The 25,924-nt window shown below is 40.1% G+C and overlaps 1 protein-coding gene across 2 annotated transcripts in view; it reads left to right on the forward strand.

The window, feature by feature from the left end:
- kcnab1a (potassium voltage-gated channel subfamily A regulatory beta subunit 1a) overlaps positions 1 to 25,924 on the forward strand; it is a 136,488-nt gene that overhangs the window by 64,440 nt on the left and 46,124 nt on the right. For both annotated transcript variants that reach the window (XM_051957857.1, XM_051957858.1), the window contains exon 2: positions 25,190 to 25,233. In XM_051957857.1, the coding sequence (XP_051813817.1) occupies positions 25,190 to 25,233 (44 nt within the window). The remainder of the gene's footprint in view (positions 1 to 25,189; positions 25,234 to 25,924) is intronic.

Here is a 25,924-nt window from a genome sequence, read left to right on the forward strand (position 1 = left end):
TGTCAGCCTGCTGTGAAGCTCTTACAATATAAATCAATTTCCATTCTGCATTCTGTGAAACACAGAGAGGACTCACATATTTAGTTGTTACAAATGCACCAGTTAGAGACTTGGCTTCAGTTTTAGGCATCAAGGCTGCTGCTCAGTAAGTCCGTCAATCCAGTCGTCTGTGTTTGTGAAGGAGGAAGCTGATAAAGTGATCATCTCCCGCTGGCTGGTAGGGATGTCGATCCAGAAAAGGGAACAGTGTGAACCTGAAATGTGCTTTGGATGAGGAACATTGTTTACAATCTGCATGTTAGAAAATGAAAGAAAACTACATGGAAATATTAGTTTCAGTGACATTCAGGAAACAGATGTAGCACCAACAGTTCTTTTTTTTACTTTGTTACATCTGTGTGTGTTATAGTAGTGGGGATCGGGGACTGAGTGGTTGTATCTATACGAAGGCCATATAATTGACTTTCATCTCCATGGTGATGTGAATGACTGCAGAACCTGCAAGTAAGAGCTTCTGTTGTGTGGGTTTGTCTAATGTGTGTGAGAGAGGTTTTGCTTGGTGGAGGTTTTGTGGCAGTATTTGAAAGTGGCTTTTGGTTTTTGCATGCTGTGTTGCACAGTGTGGTATTAATAATGCATACTCTGTATGCGTGGATAGTTCACTGTTTTATGTTTGGAAAATGCGCACGCTTAGTTGTGTGAAAACTAATTTCTAGTTCTGGGTTAGCGAGAGTCGGCTCATTTGTCTAATTATTCATTTGTCTCTCTCTCAGACACACTTATTTGCGCACATCGGAAATTCTTGCGGTGCATTGCATTTAAAGTCACACATAACATATGAGAACACACACCCTTTAAAACACACACTTTTTCAGTGTCAACATCCAGGTTGATAAGTGAGTGTTGAGGGGAGCATGGATAAATTAAAGGGAGATTAAAGCGAGTGTGTGCGGGTGGGAGGTGTTAAAGACGGGTGAGTGGACATGTTGTGATGAGATGAATTGAGTGAGCAACTGAAGGAGGGATGTGGACAGGTATTCAATCACACACTGTGTGAGAAACTCCCTCAGCTAATTCTTTAATATGACTAAGATGGATTTGTTCTCCTTCTTACTCTTTTTTTTTTTTTTGCGTCTGGTTTTTAATATGTCAACATCAAAGCTGACAGAATAAAATTTCCCTGTTGAGAGGTTTGACCTCTTATGTACTCGTCCTCATGCAGTGCGCAGCAGGAAGCTGTAATTTTAAACCCACTCTAACGCATCCAACATTACAGTAAAGCACTGTTAGTCCTCGTACCTGTCCATTAAAGGTAATGCGTGTGACTTCAATGTGTCAATTTTATCTCTTAATCTAATGTAAGAGGGATCATCTTCTCATTGATTCCCAGAAAGCTCAGACCTGTCTGTGGAGGCTGAAGCTTTGCAGTGGCGATAGACGTGAAAAGGCAGACTGACAAGAGCTCTGCCAAGAAGGACAAGGTGGTAATAACCCCGTAAACTCATTACTGTGATTGAAAAGGCTCATAAAGGTTTCACATTTCTTGGCATCACTTTATTGGCTGCTTGTGGAGTCAACGGGGCTCAGCTTACATTTGCAAACACTTAACCCCACACCAAGGGCTCCCAAACTTATTACTCAAAGGTCTGCATCTGCTCTGAGTCAAGGTCAGAGGTCCAGAATGAAGGACGACAACAAAACAACATTTCACCAGCTTGTTTACAGCTTGACAGACTGGCGACCTGTCCAGGGTGTCCCCTGCCTTTGCCCGAGTCAGCTGGGATGGGCTCCAGCACCCCCTCGCAACCCTAGTGAGTATAAAGCGGTGTATAGAGAATGGATGGATGTTTACAGCTTTTGAGGAACATACATTCAAGTTCAAGGCAGTCAGGATAGTCAAAATACGTTTGACGCTCTTGGGAACCCTGTGACCCCTGAACTCTGATACATGAGTGCTCCACAGACGTCACATCTCTTGAAATTGGAGGAGCACAAGTCCAAGGTGGACACGGTTCACACACTTAATCCATATTTAATTTTAACTGATGTATTCTTAAATTCACTTTAGTCAAAGATATTGTGTCATGGAGAAAACGAGTCACACCTTGCAGCTGCCATTTAGGAGCTGATAGCAGGTGTAACGACAGTGCCTTATTTCTGCAGCAGCAACACACGACGCTCTCTGCAGCAGTTAATGTCACCATGACAACGATGTCAACGATAGGGATATGAGTCACATTAAAACCGCTTTCATCTGGAGATGCAATCGCTGTGAATAATCTCCAGCTACACTGTAAATCCAGCGTCACTTACAATTTATTGATTAAGGGAAAATCGTTGCACTTCATAATGTGTTGAAGTTAGAACTAAAGTTACATGCTGGGGGTGGGTAGACTTAAAATTAGGTCCAGATGAGAAGCACTGCTTTATACTGATGGGGTTGAATGAGTGATCTTTGCTCAACATTTTACAAAACCTTAATCCGTATGCTAGTCCAATATAAAAAAAACAGGAACATATGTTGATTTAAGGAGAAAGGAGATGCTTCAGTGCTGTTTTCTTGCTTGAACGACTGTGTAGTTCAAAAGGCTTTGTTTGCAGCTTCATTTCTCCTTTCATCTCTGCATCTGTCTGTCTCTCCATCCCTCCATCATACCACATCTCCAGCTCTGCTAGCGTGAATCTACAGTATGCAGTGTGTGCAGCTTCTTCCCCTTTGAGGAAACATGTGATTAGTTCTGCATACATCTGCATGGCAACACACTCCAACACTTTGCTAATTGTAGCTTGAGTGAATGACCCCCTTCCTTTCTCCTGCTTCCATCGTTCTTCAGTGATGATCCCCAGTTTTTTGTGCTGCCATCTCTTTTCTTACCCTGTTTTCTGTTGCTATCAGAATGACTTGATGTTTGTGCAGTCAGACCGGGCGTATTTTTACACCTCAGCATAAAAGTCATGTGCAACATATTAGTCTTATTTTTCTTCTTGAAAATGATCAAGGAAAATTGCTGACAGTAGCCAACTATAGAAAGTAAAAAGCAGGATAAATATTAAAAAAAAAAGGTCAGCCCACGTGCGACAACAAGCAGACTCACACCTCAACGAGACTGAGATTACTTCGATGTGATCTCACATGCAACCACTTACAAAGAGTATAAAATCAGGAAGTAAACAGTTCCTGCACCTACACAGTCATTTACACAGATAGCAGCAGCATTAGGTGTAATAAGAAGATAAACACCAAGTTGCCGAACATGTGATGTGATCCGATTACCATTGAAGCCACTATGGAATAGATTTTCCTCTGTAAGTTGTTAAGCAACACTAAGGGTTCTTAATTTCTTTGCATATTGCTCTGTTTTCTTCTCAGCCTCTGTCCACACATATGATGGCAAAAAACGACATTAGAGAAACTAAAACTGAGACCATAAGATAAAGAAAGAAAGTGTCTCAAAGGGAAAAAGCCTAAAAAGAGTTCCAACAAGACAAAAACACACACAGACTTGGAAGGAGAGATTCTTTTAGGGTAACAAGGTGGAAGCAGACTGCTGCAGTGAGGTGCACGGCCGAGCGAGCACTGATGCTGTGTTGTGAATAATGCAGAATGAAGCGAGATTTTCTCAGTGTGGTCAGATTCTTCATGAGCTAATTCACAGCTCACATGCTAGGCTGATTGACAAACATAGAATTTGTATGTTCAAATAAAACTGTTTTGTGACCAGATCCATGAGGTTTGGAGAATTTTACCAGGACAAAAAGTAATGTGAAAAGACTTGTCTTCTGTTTTAATCCATTTTGAAGCATTTAATCAGACTAATGTAAAGTATAAAGACATCAACTGTTATGTCAAATGCAGGCCTCTTGATGACGTGCACTAAAATAAGAGCTGGACATGTTTTCTTTTCTCTGTGTCTGGGGGTGGTATTTTTCTGTAGTTCTTCAGATGGTTTAATTATGGCTGTGTCATAATCACTGTTGCGGGAATGCACATACAGTCCTGGTTGCATAAGAGTCCAGGCCTGTCAGTCAGTCTAGTGTTGGTGGTTCCACGTGCTTGATTTGGAAAGTGCTTTGTTTGCATTGCTAAATCCGCACATTTATTTTAAATCCAACTGTAGCTCAGCAAAAGTCATCTTGTTACAATTCATTTAAGATTTGCTTTGTTTCATTAACCTTTATTTACTCTCGAATTGAACGAGAGAGCTGAAGACATTTGCTGATCCCTGGAGGGATTTAGCTCTCATGCAGCAGCGACTGAGGCTGAATTGAGCTGCTTTGGTTGGCAGCGAAGTCTGAATGTCACCTTGTACACTGTAACATGCTCTATTAGTGTTTTAGGAATGAATAACGAACACACCGCATACAACAACACATGAAAACATGACAAATCGTCAAAAAAAGTTTCCCCTGACTGCTTGTGTGTCTTTAAAAGACAAACAGAATCAGCAAGCACACAAAGTAAACACACAGCTAACTCTATCAGTGCTGCCAGAAAAATCCCATCATAGAAAAGAAGAAACATTAGAGGAGTCTGAACTCTGCCATCCTGTCACCTTCTGCTCTTTGAAAGGCTGCCCCTGCTTTTTCTTTCATGAAAACAAAAACGCTCACCATCTCTCGCTAGACACCATTGATTCTCAAAGCCTTAATTATGTCCCTGAGTAGACATTTTTATGTGATTATTAAAAATTATCTAAACAATAAAAGTAGCTCACTGCGTTTTTTTTTTACATTTGGAGTCCATTTAGGTGCACTGTAAATGATGCGGGGATAGGAACCTTAAAACGGTGATAAATAATAATATGCAGCACATAGACTCAGCAGGGCTTGGCTCTCCCTTGGAAGAGCCAGTACATTATATTTTTTATGGTCCACAGCAGTTTTATGACATTTATTAAACTGTTCATTTTTACTGGCTGTGCATTTACAGTACAGTGTGTGTGTCTGTGTGTGTATGACCTTTATAGTGGGAGTCAATGCTTCAGTGTGCACTCTTTATGTTTGTGTGCCCATCTGTATCTACAGCCGTGCTATGTGCACGTGCAGTCCAGTCTATAAAGCAGTAATTTAAAGAAAATCCATTGGAGCGTTTCTGGTCTGCTGTTCTGTAGGATTTATTGATCGTGTCCCACACACTGCAGCTCCCCCAACTTACACTTTGATAGCCAGAAAATGTGCTGCCTTCGACTTTTCTGCACTTCACACTAGAAAATTTAATTCAATCTCCGCGCCCTGGTCTGGTTTGTGTCGGTACTATGTTCTGCTGGGTGTGGGCGTGTATGCTTTTAAAAATATATGTTTGACTCACTAAGATCTGTCTGCTAATGTTCATGTGATCCTGACTGTGTGCTCATGCACCACTTTTAAAATAAAGTGTTTATATGTCTGTGTTTGCATGTTTTGTCCTCAAGACTTTTGGCTGTTACTGTGTATGCATACAGTTGGATTGAGTTTCATTGCGTGTGAAAGTTGCTTCACTTTAGTTACAGCTTTGCTCACGATGAAGGGCCACTAAACGATACTGCAGCCCATCGGACTGGACACATTCTCCTTTAATCTGACTGACACCTTGTTTGCACGTGCCAGAAACAGTCTCGACGTCTCTTTGGGGACAGAGAGGTTAAAAAAGGGCAAACGCTGCTATTTATATTAGTTTTTCCGGTAAAGTAGTGAAAGAGATTGAGATCTAATTATCTACATTCCATGTTTACCCCAAGAATCAGCAATTATGTTTCATTTTTCATGGTAAATAGTTCTCTCTGTCCTGGGTCACGCATAAAAAGAAGCAGATATACTGTTATGGCAGACTCACATCAGACATTCGGAGCTATTCAGCCAAATTCTGGAGACTTTTAATTGGATTCGTTTGTGCAGGTTAGAGTAATAATGAACTTGCATGATAAGCAACATCTGCTTCAAAATGTGAGCATGCAGCTGTGCTCTACCATGAGTGAGGATATGAGCACGGCAACAAGAGGAAATGACCATTAAACATATGCTTTGTATGAGTATGTTGTACAAGCAATATGTTTCTACAGCTAGAAGGAGATACAGTATGTTGGCATGTGATAGCAAGCAGAAATGTACAAGATGAAGTGAAGGGAAAACAAAATCTGATGCTCAGTGATTCATCACAGAGTTAATTTATAGGAATGAGTGCCGACAAGTCCACCATGCTCAGCTAAAGCTACATATGTACTATTTGCATGGGATTAGTATTATCTGGGGATCTCTGGTAATTTGTGAATTATCCCCCCACGTCTTTGTTTGTTGCAGTGCATTTGCACAGGATAAGCGAAGTCTGTGTTTTACTCTAATTTACTGACATTACATGATGTTAAATCTGTGCACGTCGCAACATCCGGTGTTGTTGTTGGTATGTAGTCGTCATGGCAACAGTAAATATGTCAAATCAGAAACCTTACTTGAGAACAGTGGACAGCGTTGTCGGGATAACGGGCCATCAGAGCGTTTGTATTAAGCCTGTTGAAAGATATACTTTCCACTTTGAGGAGTGTGCATGATCTTGGACAATGCTTAGGCAGAGAAACAGAACAGAAATCCACAGCCCAAGGTTTCCCAACAGAACATGGCACTGAAATGTTATTCACTTCACCAGTCACGGGTTCTAACGTTGTAGCTGGTTGGTGTAAATGAATGTGGAGAGACTCAAACTGCATGTGTAGAATTACTAGTAAAATCTGACAAACACTTTTTATTTTGTGACTTTGCCCGAAAGAGTTTAAAAGACTAGAAATAATTTTAGTTCCACAGAGGTTGTACTTACTGAGCTTCAGTCAGTGTTTTTCCTGGTTGGGCATTACAAACCAGTCCTCCCATAGATTTTGACTCAGGATTCTTTAAGTGGTGAGTCTCTCCACCTCTGGTGCTAACGCTGCACTACGATGCCACCATGAGTAACGATACAACTGTCAAATGATGCAGGCACAATGCAGTTAGTATGACTGAAGCACAGTTCCATCAGAAGCTGAATCCATATATGATTCTGTGCTGGTAATAGTGTTCAGTCATGGCCCCCATTATTTATTTCAGCAGTGCAGTGAATGTTCAAAACGTGCTGTTCGGACCAGACAGACTGCAACTTACAGGACAAGTCTATGATTGAAGTCATTGATCATAGTAAGAATGAGATGTGTCAGCAAACACACTGCTGATTTGGGTTTCTCATGCTCTGTAGTCAAGAAATTCAACTCAATATTAGTCGCTTGCTTTGACATATCCACCATGTTGATAAAATTAATAGTGGGACAGCTGATAGTTTCTAAAAATAGCGTCCAAAACATTTTAAAATCAGGAAGTAAAATGTGTGTGTGCAGTTTAGTGCTCCCGGATGACGACGGCCCACAGTGGACGTCACTGGAAACATATGTGTGTATGAAAGTGTATCTGTTTTTAGGTTTCTTAAGAACTGCAGCATCCAACTAACATCACAGTTGCTTTCATATGTTCTCAGCACTACACCTGCCAAGTGTGAAGTTGATCAGATGAACAGTTGTTGAGAAAAGACACTGAGTGAATCCACTGGTGAGATGCAGCACCTGTCACATATTTATTCTGGTTTTCGTGACTGGAATCTGAACCAACCAGTCACACCAATTTTTTGTATGCTTTCCAATTCAGAATAATAATAATTAAATCTTAGTTTGACAGAAAAGATCAGCAGAAGACTTGAATAATCTCATACTGTACACGTTTCTGTATTTTTTATATTGCAGCCATTGCCCTACTGACTGATGATTGTTTGTTTATTTGTTCAGCATGCATTAGTTTTCCTTCCCATTTTATGCGCTCTGAATCCCTTTCACCACTGGCATCTTTTCAATTCTTGAGTGTATTTACTCAGTGCTCCATTAAGAGATTCCTTGTGGATTCTCCGGCACTATTCATTCAGTGGTGTGTTTGAGGTCTCGCTTCTCTAATGTGACGACTATGACCCAGCACATGAAAGAAATGCTTATCTGTTAAATAAATAATTAATAGAAGGCTGGGGCTCATTGTCAGAAAGTCATTGGCTCAAGATAATTTCGCTGCTATAGGCTGCTTAAATTAGTACACTTTAATAAGAGGAAATGCCAGGTGGTTTGAATGTGTCTCTTGCCGTTATTCTCAAACTCACTGACTGTAATTCACACTGATCCCTCTGAAATAGCACAGTAGGAATGTTGCCTTTGCACCAAGTGATTCCTAATAGTCTCGTGATGTTTTATTATTCAGTCTATATACAGTATGCATTCAAATACCACCGAATCTCTCGATCAGTTTTCATTTGTGGTGTTACGGCCACCAGTATTGGTGTGCCGTCTGGTTTTGAATGGTTTTCTGTTGGGCCTTTTGGTGGGGAGATTGCATGTGTGAGCAATAAATCCCTTCACCTAAACACCAACATTCTGATTATTTTTGTTACATCCAGCCACCCGCTAGAGGTCCGTAACAGTGGATATTTTAGTTTAATAGACAGAAACTGTAAAGGTTCTGATTCCCATTTCCACTGAGGCTCCCAAGCTAATGAAAATTACTGCATGTATGGTAAAGTGCTATGAATTGTTGAATTAATTACTGCTAACCATATTAAAATTAAAACCAGCTCTGTTTTGATTTAATTTTTTACACAGCATAGCCTACAACTTTTCCGTACATGGTTTATGGTCCCAGATGTAATGTTTTCACGAGGTTGTGTTCTTAAAGCTTGTGTCCGGAGTTTGAATCGCAGCATCTCCCAAAACACTGGTGGTCCCACCCTCCCTCACTCTGATTTCGCCCCTTTATTTGTGCACGTGCACGGTACCTGAGAGGAGTGCCCGGAGTGCTGCAGCATCTTGCCTGTTTTGCTGTTTTCCACTCTTCTACATTTAGTAAATAATAAAGGAATTACGTTAGAATGCTGTATTGAGTCTAACTTGTCCTAATACCAAAATAACATGAATCTGCTAGGACGAACGAGTAAAGTTTCAATATGTGATTACACTCGTGTATCCCTCTCGATGACGTTGTTTATCAAACTTAGTGCATTTACGCGTGTATATGTGTTACATTGTTTATTTATTTCTATCTAGAGTTCAGAATTGCATGACTCCTCTGACGAAGAGTATGTCCCAGACGCCCCAACATCTTCCTCCAGAGGTCGGGCATCTAAACGAAGCCGTCAGGCGGGCTATGGAGGCCGTGGTCGGGGAGCGACGCGAGCACCCCGAGCCAAAAAACGTCCTGCAGTCTCTTGGCCTGACAAGCCGTGGGATTGGTAACTTTTCTGGAAGTTGCTGATCCCTGATGCTCTCTCCTCCACAAGCAAAACAAATGTGCGCGCGGTTGCATAGTGCGTAGCTCGCCCACCTCTGCATGGGCTTGCTTGCTGTGCGCGTAACCGTTGATTGACAGCATGACAAAGCTGAAGCTTGAACTTGATTGGCTGGCTGCTGACTTGCGCTTTTTGGAATAACATGGGGGTCTATGAGAAGAAGGAGGAGCTCATGAATAAATTTTCATATCGTGTCATACTAACATTATATTGTAGTATCGAACTAGACTAACACATTTAAGCTTTGTTAAACAATGATACATAAATTGAAAACAAATGGAAACTCCGGACACGAGCTTTAAATGCAAATTACTTCTCCAGTTCAGCTCTCCATGTGTATTTTTGAGCTTTTATTATGTCCAAACCTGGTTTCATTTTCCAGAAGCAAATGGTTCCGTGAATGTGTGCAGAATTATTGTGTCATTTTGATCAAACATAATTAGTTTGTGATCACAGTTCAGTATAATTTTATGAGATCGTGACAGGAAAAGAAGCTGGAGTGGCAAAAGAAACTCTGAATACGTGTGGCTTCATCTCTCTGTGCCTGTTTGTGTTTGAATATACCTCACTGTGCTCTGTGTGAATAGGTCTCTGTTTATGCATGTCCAGACATCAATGCTTTTATTGACTGAAGTCCTAATTAGTGTATTTAATGACCCATCGGGATTAACTGAACATGCTGCTAATGGACAGAAGCATGAACAGCATCACAAAAGTCTCTTTTTACAGCCTAAAAGCAGCCTTTTTGTGATCTATTTATTTTCAGTGATTTGTCTGCAACTTAATGTAATTTTACCTTAAATACCACTTTGTATTTACACATGCACCTTACTGAGAGAATATTCATTGTGGTTCCTCATGTGCATGATCCCTTGCCTGGAAAATCCAGACTGACTTTATTTATGTATTAATATAAATACAAATAAAGGCAGTCTGGCATTGTGATGACAGGAGACGATTTCAAAAAGGAGGGGCTAACGAATGCAGCTTGAACAAGAAAGAACCAATCAGCGTAACACGGATGTGACGCACAAACAAATCGACCTTGTAGTCCATGTAGTCCAAACAACAATGGCATGCAGCCGAGAAAGCGTCGCGGTGAATGATTACTGCCGTTTTTGTCACAAAAATCTGCGAATACATGGCAGTGTTTCCCCTCCTATATGACCGACGAGGCAGGCCACCTCGCTGGTATAGGCCACCGCCTCACTACAATTTTGCCGAAATTGCCGCCTCACTGGTCCGCGCCCAAAAAAAAAAAAACAGAAAGCACCAAGCCACCGGAGCTGTCATTTTTAACTCTGCGGGTCCGCCGGCTGCTCTCCCCCGGTCTCCCCCGCTAGCTGGTCGGCTAACACCTGCCGCCGCTCGTCTGCCCAGGACAAACCGTGCACCCCCCACCCCCCCCCGTTGGCCCTTGCCTACACCCCACCGCCTCACAGCCATTTCAACCCAGGGGAAACACTGCATGGGGTCCTCTCAAGTACAACACTTATTTTTGAAAAGGCTACGCAACAAAAGACTCCTTCCGAACGATTAGCTGTGTTAGGAATAACTTTAAATCGGAGCCAAACCAAGTCGGTGCGTATGTGTAAAAGTTGCTTAAATTTACTCACACGTTTGGAACGGGATTTTCCTCTGTACAAACAATGGCAAGAAGCCGAAAGTAACGAGCCATCCACTGCCTCCTCATCGTCGGAAACGTCAAGTGAAAAGAGGCAACTACTAACGCCATCCAAAACGCCAAGAGACCACAAAAAGATTTGCTTTGGCCCCCCTCCTCCGGCATCATCTTTATGGGTAATCCAGGCGCTGAAGATGACAGCATTAACTCCCGCCTCCCGTGCTATGATTGGTCGTACCAAACTGGACCGGGAGGGAAACGCGATTCAATTCGCACAATGCCAAACTGACTCTCCTGTATCTCCTAACATGGAGACAGGAGATTACATGGAGATTCAGTTTGGATTTTCCAAGCTACATGATTCCAACTTCTTCAAGGGTTTGAACCTACAATCTTGTGGTGACAAGGCTGCTAACAGTATCTCTGAGTTGGCTGCTGGCTCAGTTTGTCCCCATCCGTCTGTCCTTGGCTGCCTCTCCTCTCTGCAGCTCAGCATTGAGTCTCAACACAGAAGAACAGATGAACCCTGTGCTCCCCTTAACAACCACAGAGATGCTGTTCAGGTGGCATTAGCAGGCAGACATATTTTTGGACTTCAGACAGAAAGTTCTGCTGACTGTTATTTTGCAGCCGGTTCCTCTGGCCCACTTCCCTGTCTCTTCTAATTTGTAAATTTTAATCATGTGCAATGCAAACTCATCACTGTAAGTGGCTGAGCTCCAGTCTGCCTGTATTAATGTGATGTCTTCGCTCACTGCTTGAGACTTAAGGTTTAAGTTCATCTGATTGCCTCTGGTAGGGGTGTATGTGTTTGAATAAAGATTGAGGTGTAAAGATGGAAATAGCCCTCTATGTCATCTTTTACATATTATACTTTTTGTCACAGTGTGAAAGTTTATTTTGTCAGACGCTTGTTAATTCCTCATTTTGTTGCATGCAGGAGAACGTCAGGCAGAGAGACATGCTAATCCTTATTTAAAATGGATTAGTGTTTTTCTAAGTCCGATGTTGGTGAAATGTTGCAAGTGGCATCTTTATTTTTAATCCATTGTGAATCTGCTGTGGCTGTAATTTTTAAAATCCTGTAAAGTACAAAATCCACAAATATCTTCAGCCAACAAATAACAGTTAAAGGCATCCTAATTTGGCACGACATGCAAAGTCATGTTACATCACGTCTTCCTCACCATCCAGCAGATTGTCTGACCAGTTGTTCATGGGAGTGAAAGTGCACATCAGCACATTTCCCGTTTGGGCCAAGAGCTTTAATCTTTACAAAAGAGTTACATACATATACCAATGAAAAGCCACATTGCAGGACCGAATCCAGGCACGTAGTGATATAAATCCTCACTTCAAAATACAAGGTCATGATGTCATGAACATTGGATTACGTATATGAAATTTGCTGTGTCCACACATCCATGTGTCGCACATTCATAGTCACAAGAGCAGAGCATCACTAATCATACGGACATGCACTCATGCATAAATTGTCCTAAACTTTGTATCTGGCAGCCTGTATTTTACATTAAGTGTCTCTGTTACATTTTTGTCATATGTGCAATACTTTCTGGTCTTAGTTAAGAGCTAGGAATATTGACAAAATAAAATCATAGCATGATATTAGCCAACTTTAACACATCTTTCCAATCTTTGTGAGTACAGATATTAACAATACAATTCTTGTGCACATTTGTGTTCATAGAACGGATGATGTGACCTCACAGTAAATGGGCAAATGCGTACAAAAACACACATAATGGTCAAAGACTTGGGATGTTGTGTATCTATTCGATAATCCAAATGAAAAAGATTACTGCATATATAAACAGTGTTATGAGTCCCTTCTGGTTGTCGCTGAAATCTGTGATGTTTTTAATTAACGCTGTATATATTTATTATATCAGTCTGCCACATATCAGAACATTTGCTGCAGTTAGAGACCAGAGGCTCACTGACACCATTTCTTCTGTAAACACATTTTTTGTGTTTGTGTTATGCAGTTGACCGCATTTTTACTACGATGAAAAACTGAAGGTCAGTTAGTCTGTTTTACTATTCGGCATCCTCCCTTCATTTTTTTCCTCCTATAATTTAGAAGCAACATCAAGTCAAGCCAAAGAGAACCTTTTAATGTAATCATGATTATGGTGCAGAATCTCATAACAATTAACACAAGATTGCATCATAACTATATAGCCTTCAAGCTGTGTTTGCGTGCGTGTGTGTGCGCGTGTGTGTGTGGGTGCAATCTTTGCTGAAGGACAATGTGGGATCTTCGAAGAAACTCATTTGGTTTTTGTTTTGCTTTGCCTCCAGGCTCTGAGTCATCTAGTTCCACAGTTGAGGTTTGGGGAAATTAAACCAGAACTATTTGTTCTTATGCACTAAGAAGAATTCATTGATTTTTTCTTCTTCTCTAATAAAGTATGCCAAATAATGTTGTAATGTTCTGAAATAGGGCCGTGTTGAGCATGTGTGAGTCCATGAAGCTTGGTCTACTTAGCTGGTGTTTTGAAATATTAAGAAGTTCAGAAAAACATAATAAATTGGAGTTAACCCTAAAGCTACACTCGACTCTAAGCATCATAACTTCCAGAGTTCCACAAGACTTCTGTAGTAAAAATGAAAAGACTGTGCACCAACAAAAAAAGTTTCATCCCTTGCAGAAAGTCATCAATTTTATTTTTGTCAGCATTCCGTCCAAAGTTTGTCCCCAGTCTGCACTTGAAATTGCTGCAGATCCCCGCAACAATATCATAATCTTCTGCCAAATGTTCCCCGTATATATTGTTTGCAGTCGCTTGAAATGTCTCCAATCTGCACCTCTGAAATTGGAGGAAAATTGATTTGTATGTGTGTGAGAGGCAGGTGCGGCGGTGCTTTAAGATGATGGGTATCAACTTGGTTCAATAGTTGCAACAGAAAGCCAGGGGGAAAGTAATAGGACTGAATGACAGAATTACCTGACTGTCTGGCAAAAAAAAGACTCTGTAGTGTTATGGATCTTGGTTTGTGCAAATTGCTTTCCTTTCTCAGATGCTCTGGGGTTACATCGCTGAGGAAACCAGTCAGCCTCTGACTGTAGCTGAACAGGAAGGCCACTTGACAACAAATAGATCAGAGACTTTGGCAGCATGATTCGGGCCTAAAATGTGAGGATCCTTTGCCCACGCAGCCACTCTGAGTCACTGCAGGCGCACATAGGGTTGAGCCTGGTAGTGTCCTTCCACAGCTATTAAACTGTGCCTATAACACATACACGCAATTTATGGTGTTTGCTGACGTACAGACACATATGTTATTAAACTAGAATTGCCTTAAGCGCTTTTGAAATCCACTCAGATTTATGAATTCATGACAAAATGCTCCATGTACCACCACTACATGTGTGCAAATACAGCCTGTCTCTGTGAGCATGAAGCTAATTCTGGGTAACTAGCATTTTGCATATCAAACTCAATGCAGATTTGCCTCAGAAGAGAAATCAAGGGGTATGTGTGCATTTGTCATAATATAGAGACCACCAGGGCCGCAGTTATGTTCTAGCAGAGCTGAAAAGATGGAAGTGGCTACATAATGATTTATTATGGCTCCTCGTGGTATGTTTTCACTGTATGAGAAAAATTGCAGCACACTATAAGACTTTTCTTTCCTCGTGTCTAAGTTAGCTTCTGTTGAGTACCATTAAGAGAAGAAAATGCAAGCCTAATTTTTCTCTGTTGAAATTCCTGTCACAAAGTTAATCTTTTAATATGATACAGTAGGGTGTTGATTTTGCTTATTAATAAAAAATGCAATTATGCAAGATTTTTATGATTGTTGTACTTAATGTCTCAACACATGATGATCAATGTGTGCCGCAGTTACCCTGTATCACAAAATGGGTACAAATACAGCAATACAATCACATTTTTGTATTATCCAGTGCCCCATCATAAACACATACATGCACCTGTGCACACAGGCACCACCACAAATCTCTCCATGCTCTCAATGACTGCTCTCGTGACAGTATATGTTGCAGCTGCAACTGTGAAAGTGTCAAAAGTCTGATTGGCTGAAAGTGTGCTTCCTGCTGGTCCCATTGGCAGTGTTATCTCACCCCACTTGCTAGGTGACAGCTTTTATATTACTCCCATACACAGGCTGCTGCATTACTCTGCCTGGATGTAGGCTTTGAGAGCTCCCCCAGTCACTCTTTCACCCCCATCCTCCACCCACTCAGTGTTCAGGCTTTGATAGGCATGAAATAGCCCCACTGCTGAGATTGCTGCTTAGTTCATGGAAACAGTTTAGCTCCACACACAGGTAGCCACATGCATGCAAGCAGATGCAAATGTGTGTATAGCTAAGCGCACATTCCCACATATACACAAACGACTGCTTTCTTTTCAAGTGATTTTTCAAGAATGGTGTTTGTTTTTGTGGTACTTTGGACAAGAAGTGAATGACTGCTAGCTGGACCTGCAGATTTTTTGAAGATACGGGGCTTGAGATAACACGGAGAATCTGCGGTCGAGGATTTTTTTTTTTTTTTACCAGTGCTGGTTTTTTTGTCATTTTACTGAGATGCAGCATGAAGAATAATGTTTTTCTCACTGTCCAGAAATCTCATTAAAGACCAAAACCAGCAATGAATGAGTCCATTTGTCAGTATTTCCTGGCTCCTCTACCTTGTATGCAACACTTTGCCCCAAGCCAATTTGTTCAACTGAACAAGCTACAAATATATTCTTCAGCTTTTTAATTACAAAGGCCCAATGCTTTTTAATTAAACCGGTTGTGCACGATGGTTTTTAGTGAACCGTACTCAGAGGAGTATAGCGTGCATATCTTGGGAACTAACACTGGATTAAAACACATTTGAGGGTATTCAAACGGTCATTGTGAGACTGAATCAAATTGCTTGGATTCATCACAGATGAAGGAATATGTATTGCTTCTGGATCAATTCATCATCAGTATAGTTGTTTTTCAGTGGATTTGTTGGTATGAGGAAAAATACAGAACGGCTGAACTCTGATTGCTCTTCATCTGCATGACACTGTTGCCGTAGTAACATGAATGCTTTTTGCATTTGAAACAATAAATCAGTCACGATCATCACAATCATTTAAAGTGACATCATGTTACAGCCAGAATGCGCATGAAGCAAATAACCTGTCAACATGGTATTATTTCATCTCTGTCTTCCCTTGAAATGAAAAAGAAAGGAGTGATGTGTGTAACAGCATCAAGAAAAGGTCAAGGGAAGCAGGTGAAAGACAGCTTTTCACTATACATCATTATCAACTTTAATCCACTGCTATTTTTCTCCCCCTTTTGCCCTCTCTTTCCCTTCCCTTCATCCATCGATCCATCCATCCGTCCACCAAGCTTTTTTTTTATTTGCGGCCTTTCCTTCTTTTACACATTTCCATGTGTTGGACATACTTGAACTCATGAGACTTCACGGTTGCACCTAATTGGAGATTATAGAATAGTCTATTCTTTAAATTCATATTTAAAATATTAACATAGCTATATGTCATGCTTCCATTTGCAATCGATTATTGATACGCTGGTCCCAAATATCGATATCATTGATGCAAGAGCTCAAAAAAGATTCTTTAACCAGTATGAAACGGACCAGATGAAAGTTATCAACAGTCTGGACACTGAAGGGAAAGCAAATTAGACAGCTCACTGAATTAAAACATTAAGATGAATTATGAATAATTAAAATGACTATTATTCATTCATGAACAATGAATAATAATGAAAATACACATACACAGTGACACCTCAGTGCAGTGAATTAATACACAACTCCTGCTATTTGCTTTTCTATGTGTGCTTTTTCTCCTTCAGCTACACAGACATTGTAATTTATCAAACTGCTATGCAATGTATCAAATATCACAGAAATGCTTTATGGCTACTGAATGAGTTACCCTGATTCTCATCACTAGAATAAAGTGCCTCATACTTGGTATCTCAGCAGCTCTGTTTTTTCTTTTTACTTTTTTTAATCTATGCCGTCCCTGTGTTAATCACTCAGCCAATTAAATATGGAGAGATAATTAGTCCACATAACATGATAATTATCTGCAGATGGCCCTCTTTTCCTCTCAAATGAAGTCATTAGTGCTGCAGCCTTTTTGCCCATCGAAGATTTTATGCACACATGAGTACATTTTTTTGTAAATGTCATACAAGCATCACTCTGTTCCACTGCCTCTTTCTCTCTACATCCCCGTCTTACGAGCTCAAACACGAGTTGGCCCAGTTACTCCTGGAAGTGATGCAAAGTCAGCATTTGTCAAGGAGTCAGGAGCAATCTGTGGTTGAAGATTAGGAAAAGAGTGGAAAGAAAAACTAGTCAGCACCAAGTATTAGACAAAACAAGCTTTAATAAAACAGCGCTTGTTCCTTTGGTAAATCTGGCAACCTTCAAAGACCTTCAGAGTTTAGAAATGTGATTGAAAGTGATGGGTGCAGTCAGCACAAAGGATGCAGAGTTGTGATGTTTAAAAGATGATGACACTCAAGAGGAAGGTGAAAGAACAGCGAGAGGATGGAAACGATGTTGGTTTGTTGTCAAGGACAAGAAGGATACACGCAATGTTTTGCTACAACGCCACTAAATGCTTCTGAATGATTCATAAAGGTGCATGTTTTTATGTAGTTTAAGTTGATTTTCTTGAATGGTAAGGCACTTTCCAGAAACAGTGCATATGAATACTTAAAGTGGAAAGACACAGCCGCCAACTGCACACACGTTTTTTACTTTAATGTAGAAGAATGACATTTGTTTGACTAAAGGTGTTTTGCATGTAAAATGCCTCATTGTGTTTGATTACTTCATTCAGAAATACAAACAGACAAACATGATGACAGAGAAATAAAAAAAAACACAAAGGAAAAGCTCATCAATTTACAACGTGAACTGACATGAGTTTGTTATGAAGTGAAGAGAAAATTACACCTGTGATGCAGATTAATTAATTAATTTTTCGTGTCTTCGAGTCAAAACTCAAAAATTATGGACAGAGAATAAAAGACAAAATAACAGGTATCAACAAACACCTAGAAGCACACAGAAATCTTGTCAAACAACTCCAGAATAAAGATGAGTTACAGCTAATATCTCCATTAAGTGATGCCACAGACAAACAGTGTGTGTTGCCAGAATTTAGGATGTTACTGTAACATTGTAACCTACTTTATTTGAAGCTCAGGTGGCCTTAGGCGTGCAACCATGCATCTTCCTTGTCCTCTGCCTCAGTCTCTCTCTCTCTGTCGCTTTCTCTTCCTTCATCACAGACCGTTTTACTCTCGATAGAGAAGTGTGTCAGACAATCTCCTGTGGCGTCAAACTGTTTTTCCATATCGTAAACAGGCAATTTTCATTTTCTAAACGGTTGCAAAAGTGAAGCCAACCCCTCTGGAAGGTGTCCATGAAATAATTAAATCATCGACTTACATCTAATTACAAGTGCAGCCAAGCATCACATACTGCATTTTTAATTTTCTTTGTATCAACTTTCATCAGAATAAGGAGGATTTATCAGGCGGTTTTCCTTGGAGGTGACTACACATTAACACAATTGTGACACGCGCAGTAAAGGAAGTACATCTGGCTTATCTTATTTGACAGAAATATATACATTTTCCTGTTATTTTGGATCATTTGATTGTCAAAAATGTGTATCATGCTGCGTAAATGTAACCTGAAATTAGGTTTCATAGTACTTTGGGCCAAAATCTACTTGGTGGGTAGCAGAAATTCATCCTGTTATTAGGTTTTAAACTAGGGCAGCCTATTACTACTACTAAATGCTACAGTACCATAGCTGTACATATAGTGCATATAAGCAAGGATACAAAGAACAGAAGTATATATTTGAGTAAATATGTAATCATAAAAACAAGGTGGGGTAAGGAGGCAACAGTAAAATACCTTTAAGAAAAATACGATCTTAAGATAAGTTTTAAAACTGTTATACACTCTTGTCCTTTCCTTCCATCCAAGACAAATGAGCCCAGTGGCAGTACTAAACATAAACAGTCTTGTAAAATGTCCTTAATCGCCAAACATTTTAGCCGTTAGTCTTCTGATGAGATTAAAACCTGAGCAAAAAGGCTATTTGTCACCTCAGCTCTTCACACTAACGCCTTCTGCTGCATTCAAAGCATGCCCTCAATGCTTTCTGGACAATTACACCCAACTGTCTAGCTAATCTGGTTAAAAATGCAGGCTTAAAGCGTAACCTATGCAGCTTTTTTCCTCATCATAGAGCTCCCTCACTACTGAGGTGGGGGAGGTAATGGGTGAATCAGTGACAGATCTGTGGTGATGACTGTTGACATTCAGAGAGACAAACAGAGGGAGAGAGAGTGTTTTGGCAGATGAAGAGGGAGGATAATATTGCCATAGTGCTGGGGGTATTAGAGAAAGTCATTACTGTCCATCATCAGGCAAATGAAGACATGTTTAAGCAGAGATGAATAGGCTCATTGATGGGGAAGGCTTGTTCTGGTGGATCATGGACTAGGGGTTCATATTTCAATAAATATTTGATGGGTGAGGATGGCTGCATTAGTGTGTGCTTGTGTGTTTAGTGGTGGGGGGTTGGTTATTTATGTGTGCCAATGAGTTTTTGCATATCTATAAAGAGGCATTTGAAAAGGGTCTTAAATGAAGGAGACGATCACTTTCTCACTTCATCTCCCAAGTGAGGAAATCTTATTTTCTACGTCTTTGAATCATTCTCTCCATCACATATATTATCCTCTTCACTGCCACTTATTCATCAATTTTGCAATCTACCCCTCTGAAAGCTGAATGAGGGGCTGCATTGTGCAGGCACAGCAGTATACGGGCCAGCCAGGCTGATCTGAACAAAGTTATTTGTTCCTCTATTGCCTCAATCAGCATGGGACAACAAACAGTGAGCAGAAGAAAGTAAACCCAGCTGTAGTAAATCTGGCCTCCTAAAAGGTTGTTTTGTCTTCACCTCTTCCTTTTATTGCATGATGCATAGTGAATTAATGTACGTTTGCAGCTATGGAGACAAGTCAAGCATACACTGCATCAGGAACAGGAACCAGTCCTGTGATTGTTAGTATCCTATATGTCCTCCTCATCTGACCATAGAATCTTCTTCCAGTTCCTGGCTGTCCAGTTCTTGTGTGCTTGGGCCCAAAGACGTCAGGTTAACCTCTGTCTTTCATTGATCAGGGGATTCTTGACTTGTAGGACCATATGCCATGATCTAATAGTCGGTCACATACAGTGCGGGTGGAACAGTGGACACTAGTTTGGTTTGACCACTGTGATGTCATTCAGTGGTTTTCCCTGCACACGCCAATCAGGATTCTGCCATTTCTTGCTGAAAAACCCTTTGGAAACCCAGATATTGGTTTGTTTCCCAAGCTGTTGGTTCGTCTGTAATTCTGCAAAGTGTATCTAACTGCTGAAGGACTGCATCTGCACTTCCTGGCTATCTGGTGGCAGCTGTATCCTTCCTGGCTGACAATCTGTATCTTCAGGCGTTTTTCCTCCATTAGGTTCCTTGTTTTAGCCATTTTTGTCTCTGAAGAGCTTTCAAATGTGCTGGCGTTATGTGGACATGAAGCACAGCAACAAAAATTGTGTCTTTTAATAAAAAGCACAACCTTCATTTGTGGATCACTGGCACCAAAATGACCCAATCCTCAAAATGTCTTATGTGTTTTTACAGAAGCAGTCAATTTTTAAGGTTTTTAATGACTTTTTTAGGATTTGTTTAGTATTTTGGCTGTGACTGTACTAAAAGAAGTTGCACTTGAAGACCTAAGAGTGATTCTTTACGCAATGTTTCACAAATGCATGGGGGTGTCCGAAAACTTTTTTTCCACCACTGTATGTTATTTTGGGGCAATTGCTTGTGAGCCCAGTTACTGAACACTACTTATCAATGAAACTATAGAAAATAACAAGATGGAGTGGAGTGCCCTCCATACTTTCCTGGAGAGTTGGTGAGGATAACAGAAGTGAATCTCTACACTGCAGTGTTTTAGGGCTTCGTGCCAGAGGAATGAAAACTGCTCCATCACAGACAGAAGCCCACATTGCTTCATTTGCAACACAAATGCTCTCAATGGACTGGTGGTTGCTTTATCACTCATTAAAGGGTTTTTTCTTTGTTAGGGGATCTATATGTGCACCATACTGGCTCCAGCCAAGCTTTTTTCTTTAGACCTGAAATAGAGTGAACCTGTATCATCATCATTCATGGCCAGGAAACAGCATCATCATCAGTAATCGCCAGCAGAGGCATCCACTGTCTGACTCAGCACCTCTAGCTTCCATGATCTAAATTCAAAAGACTGCCTTTACTTTAGCCCATAACTTTGGACTTTTAAAAAAATGTCTGCATTGTCTAAGAGAGAAGCTACTTTACATAACTTGTATTCATGCTTCTTTTAAACTGTTCAGGGTCACTGGGAGGACTTAATCCTGGTGAAAGACAGCAAAGTGCTCTGGACAGGTTTGCAGTAAATTACAGCTGCAACATAGTGTGGGTTAAACTCTCTTATTTCTTGAAGACAGTTTACAGTGGTTTATGAGTGGCAGGAGATTCTTAAAACAAATTCTACAACCCATATGTGCTTCCTTGGAGAACACACCAAAGAATGCAAATAAGAGAAGACCATGCAGTGCTTCATAAATAAAATCCACAAATGTAAATGAGTCATACATGCATGCGAAGTAATGCTTCAGCCACTTCCTTACATAATTGTCTCTTGCTGATGTTTGTTGAAGAGCAAAACTAACTCATGTTACTTGTTCTTCAAGAGCACCTTGTCCAAAATTACTGACTATCCTTTGTGGATGTGTTAAAGGCTGTGGAGGATCTAATGCATCATCCCAAATTGATCCTTTTGAAGGTGGCTTGATTTTTATGCCCAATTAGCTTTTCTGATATTGAGGCTACATCAGCAATGAATAACATAAGTGGTTCTGACAGGTGAGCAAAAACGAAAGATTGCTGACAGCTGTGAATAACGTACTGTTCAATCAATAAACAAGGCTAAACCTCATGTTTTATGGAGGGCATGCACGTATTCAATGCATACCTAAATAGATTTGATATGTGAGTTTTAGTAACTTTATAATAAAGTTAGCAAAGGTTTTACCACAGAAAAAAAATGCACATTTGCATTGTTTTATGTTTTATAGGATGAATTGCTTCAGTTGGACCCATGAAAGGGGACTACACATTAACACAATTGGGTTTGCCATGAATTACTTTGGGGCTTTTTGTTAACCGAACATGTACTGTCCTGTGGGACAGAGACAAATAACTTCTCTGCATTTTAAATGTCCTCATAAAAATTCAATTTATTGCTTTGGTTGCTTGATAAGCTGTAGATAACTGTGGCATAAGTAATTCTGTTATTCTATGCATTTTAAGCAGCACAGCATGACGCACAATCCTTTATTTTCTCTCCTCACATCTTCAAGGAAAAAAATTGATAGGAATGATATAAAGAGTTCATTCGCAAAAACAGGTAACTCCGTTTTCAGAAAACTCATTTTTATTGTTTGCTTGAGATAATAATAATAATAACACTAATAATTTATTTTTTTCTCTATTTTGTCATGTATTTTTTCTACTGAGTCAAATCCACTCAACTTCAGTTTGATTGATATTATCTCAAGTAAACAATAAAAAAAGTTTCCGGAAAGTTATCAAAATGGAGTTATCTGTTTTTGTAAATGAACTCTTCATATTTGAATTCCAGATCATTTTTTGAGTGTATTCTTTAAATAAAGTCCCTTAGCAAGTACAAAAGTACCATTCTAGCACACTGTAAACTCCTCCCCCAGGGAAACTGTTCCAAATTTACCACCTCCAAGCGTATGAAATGGAGCAGCTGTTTAAGCTTTGCACCTGCTAAAAAACTCCAAAGTCTGTTTGAAAACTGTGTGTGTTTGTGAATAGTCATCAGTTCAGTGGATGCTGTCAGAGGAAGCTGACATGACAGGACAATGTTCCTCCAGGCTTGATTGGACGTGGCACGAATCCCCTACAGCACAGCCTGGAACAGACAGGCAGGACAACCTCTGCTTTGAAACTGTAATCTGAGAGTAAAACTATGCCTTTCCCCTCGCCACGTCCAGCAAAATCATTTTTAAAACACATTCCAAAACAATGCATGTTGTCCAAAGAGCTATGCTGAATACTGAATATTAAAACTGGTTAAGTCTGCACTAACTATCTTCAAATACTGGAAAGTGAAAGACGGCATTCATTGAGTGACAAACACACTGTTTTGGTTCAGTCTCACTGCTCTCATCAACTTTGTTTTCAGGTTCAGCTTTTGGCTGTTGCACACAGTAATGCATTTGGCAGCTAAATACCATATATTTCTCTGGGGAGTTTGAGAGCTAATAGGAGAGTGAATAATGGACTCGGGTTATTGGAATCAATGACCAAAATGTTTGTTGATCAGGACATTTTACAAGACTTTGACAAGTCACTTGATGTTGATTACCACCATTGGACTCAATTACCTAAATGTTCCTCCCAAATTTCATCAATTACACAGTTGGATATTAGATTTAGGGACACAAACACACCTAGAAATGAAAGAGAACGCTTCTGTGTTTTTGGATATTCAGGTGGGACACTTTGGTGAGGTGAAAATATGTCAATGTTATACTAGCAAGTAGTTGTGCTGTCCCCAACCGGTCACAAAAATATGAACGCAAGTTTGAACGAAATGTGAATTACTACTGTTAATAATAATAAGCAGTTATTAGGCAGTTGTTGCACAGCAGCAATGACTTGAGCCATTATGCACCCTATAATCAGCACATCCATGATTTAGTGAGGTAATAAGGTTGCAAAGACAGACAGCGGATTTGTGCTGTAGAAGTATGGGCCTCCAAAGAAATGCATGTATATAGAGAATACGCATTAGTAGATGTGTGTGGTGTCAATGGCACAGCTAATGAGGCTTTTAGAAAGCTAACAAGATGCATTCAGTAGCAGTAGACACACACACACAGACACACCAAAACTCGTGCCTTTTATTAAACTTAAGGGAAGCTAGTTACATCTCTATGTGCAGTAAAGTTTCTTATTTTTCATCTTGTTTGCTGTTTTGATTTTTCTCCTCCCAAACAACAAAGGGCAGATAACCGTTTCCATCAAGTGAGGCTTCCTTCCACATACGTGCACACACGTGTCTTCAGACATGATGGGAGGCTGATATGTCAGAGCACCTACATGGAGGGCTGGGAAAGTGTAATTTGATTTTTTGTCATGGAGAAATCAGGCAGATAGACGTGCTGTCATGCGATTATGTGAAGCGAGGCTGCATCCAGCCTCTTGTACAAATGAAAGGCCTGCTTGTTATTCTCTCATCTGCCGGACTGCTTGACGTCAGACTGGACACACAATTGTTATGTTTTGCAGATTGAAATCTGCATCAAAACACAACTTTGAATATGATTAAGGTAAAGTTTGCAACGGGCTCTACAATGGCTGGATAGTATTAATGAAACTGCATTATTGATTACATTTTGAAGTTTGAGTTCAATTTTCTCACTAGTGACGTTATAAGAAATGTTTCCAGTTTGAAAGAGCTACAGAGTCTGGATAATTAGGTAGGAGGATAGAATGAAAGCATAACTTTTTGTTTTACTTTTGGTTGTTTCCTGCTGTTTGGTTGGGTTTAGACACTAAAACTGTATGGTTCACTTTAGTAAAACTTTAGCATCACACTTTAGTTGACTCTTTCTTAGCAATAGCTTCATGTTAGAGGCCTGTAAAGTCTCGGCACCAACATTACTTGCTTAGGTTTAGGAAATAATGTCATGGTTCAAATAATTATACACCCTTTCACTACATGTTTGAAGTTTCTCCTCCATTTTCTGTGTTACTACGGAGACAAATCTTAAATATATGAATGTTTGGCTGAGAAAGAGCTACAATAAAACAAACAAACAAAAAGAAATGCTAAAGATATGTTGATTACAAACATACATTTCACCTCTGAACATAATTGCAAGGCATTTTGGTTGTTTGGGAATCTCATTTTGTGGAGAGACAGAGGGGTGTTACAGTTCTTCTCTTATTAGCATTTCCATCTGGGTGTATCTAATAGGAAAAATTCCATAAAAACATCAAACATGATTACGGATTTGCTTTATTTCAGAGGTGTGTGTGTGAAAAGATCTGACCCCTTTTTTTCCCCTGTTTGTACAGGAACCTTGGAAAGTCAGGACTCAGAGTATCTTGCTTAGGATTGGGTGAGTAGACTGCCTCATTACCCACACAGCTCCACATACAGTATTTGCATCAGGACTTATCAAGGAAACAGCAATACAAATTGCATTGAATAAATAAGTAACAAACTAAATAATGACAATGAAACACAAGCATCTTTATAAATAAGTTCCTTTTCTGTGCTTAGAAAAAGCTAAAATAAACCTAATTAAACTCAGAATTGAGCTGGGGATTGAGATACTGAGTGCAGCCAATTTTCTCATGAAACCAAATGTGGGATTATCATTTCCCTACATCCTTGTCCAGATGCAAACACGCATATCAGATAAAACACCAGACTGAAGTCTAATCAGGAGATATAGATGCTGTTCTCCTGGCAGAGTTCATTGTAATGCAGTCCTGGATATGTGTGTTGCCAGAGGAGTGTAGGTTGCAGGTAAAAGTTCTTCACTTCTCACACAACAGAGTCAAACCCACCCCCAACTCAGCTTCAATATTTAGTATGAGAGTGGGAAGAAGACAGCACACACACACACAACCCGTGGCCGGTGTTCCTATTTCTGTCACCATGAAGAGCTCTTTAAACAACAACAGAGGTTTTTTTGTGTATCCACAAAAAATATAACCAAATGTTTCCTGGCTCTTTTATTGGAAAGTCTCCTGGGTAGGACAAACAGAGTTGGACAAATAAAATGCAATAGAAGCCAGAAGGAT

The sequence above is a fragment of the Acanthochromis polyacanthus genome, chromosome 13, assembly GCF_021347895.1.
Source record: "Acanthochromis polyacanthus isolate Apoly-LR-REF ecotype Palm Island chromosome 13, KAUST_Apoly_ChrSc, whole genome shotgun sequence".
Lineage (NCBI taxonomy): Eukaryota > Metazoa > Chordata > Actinopteri > Pomacentridae > Acanthochromis > Acanthochromis polyacanthus.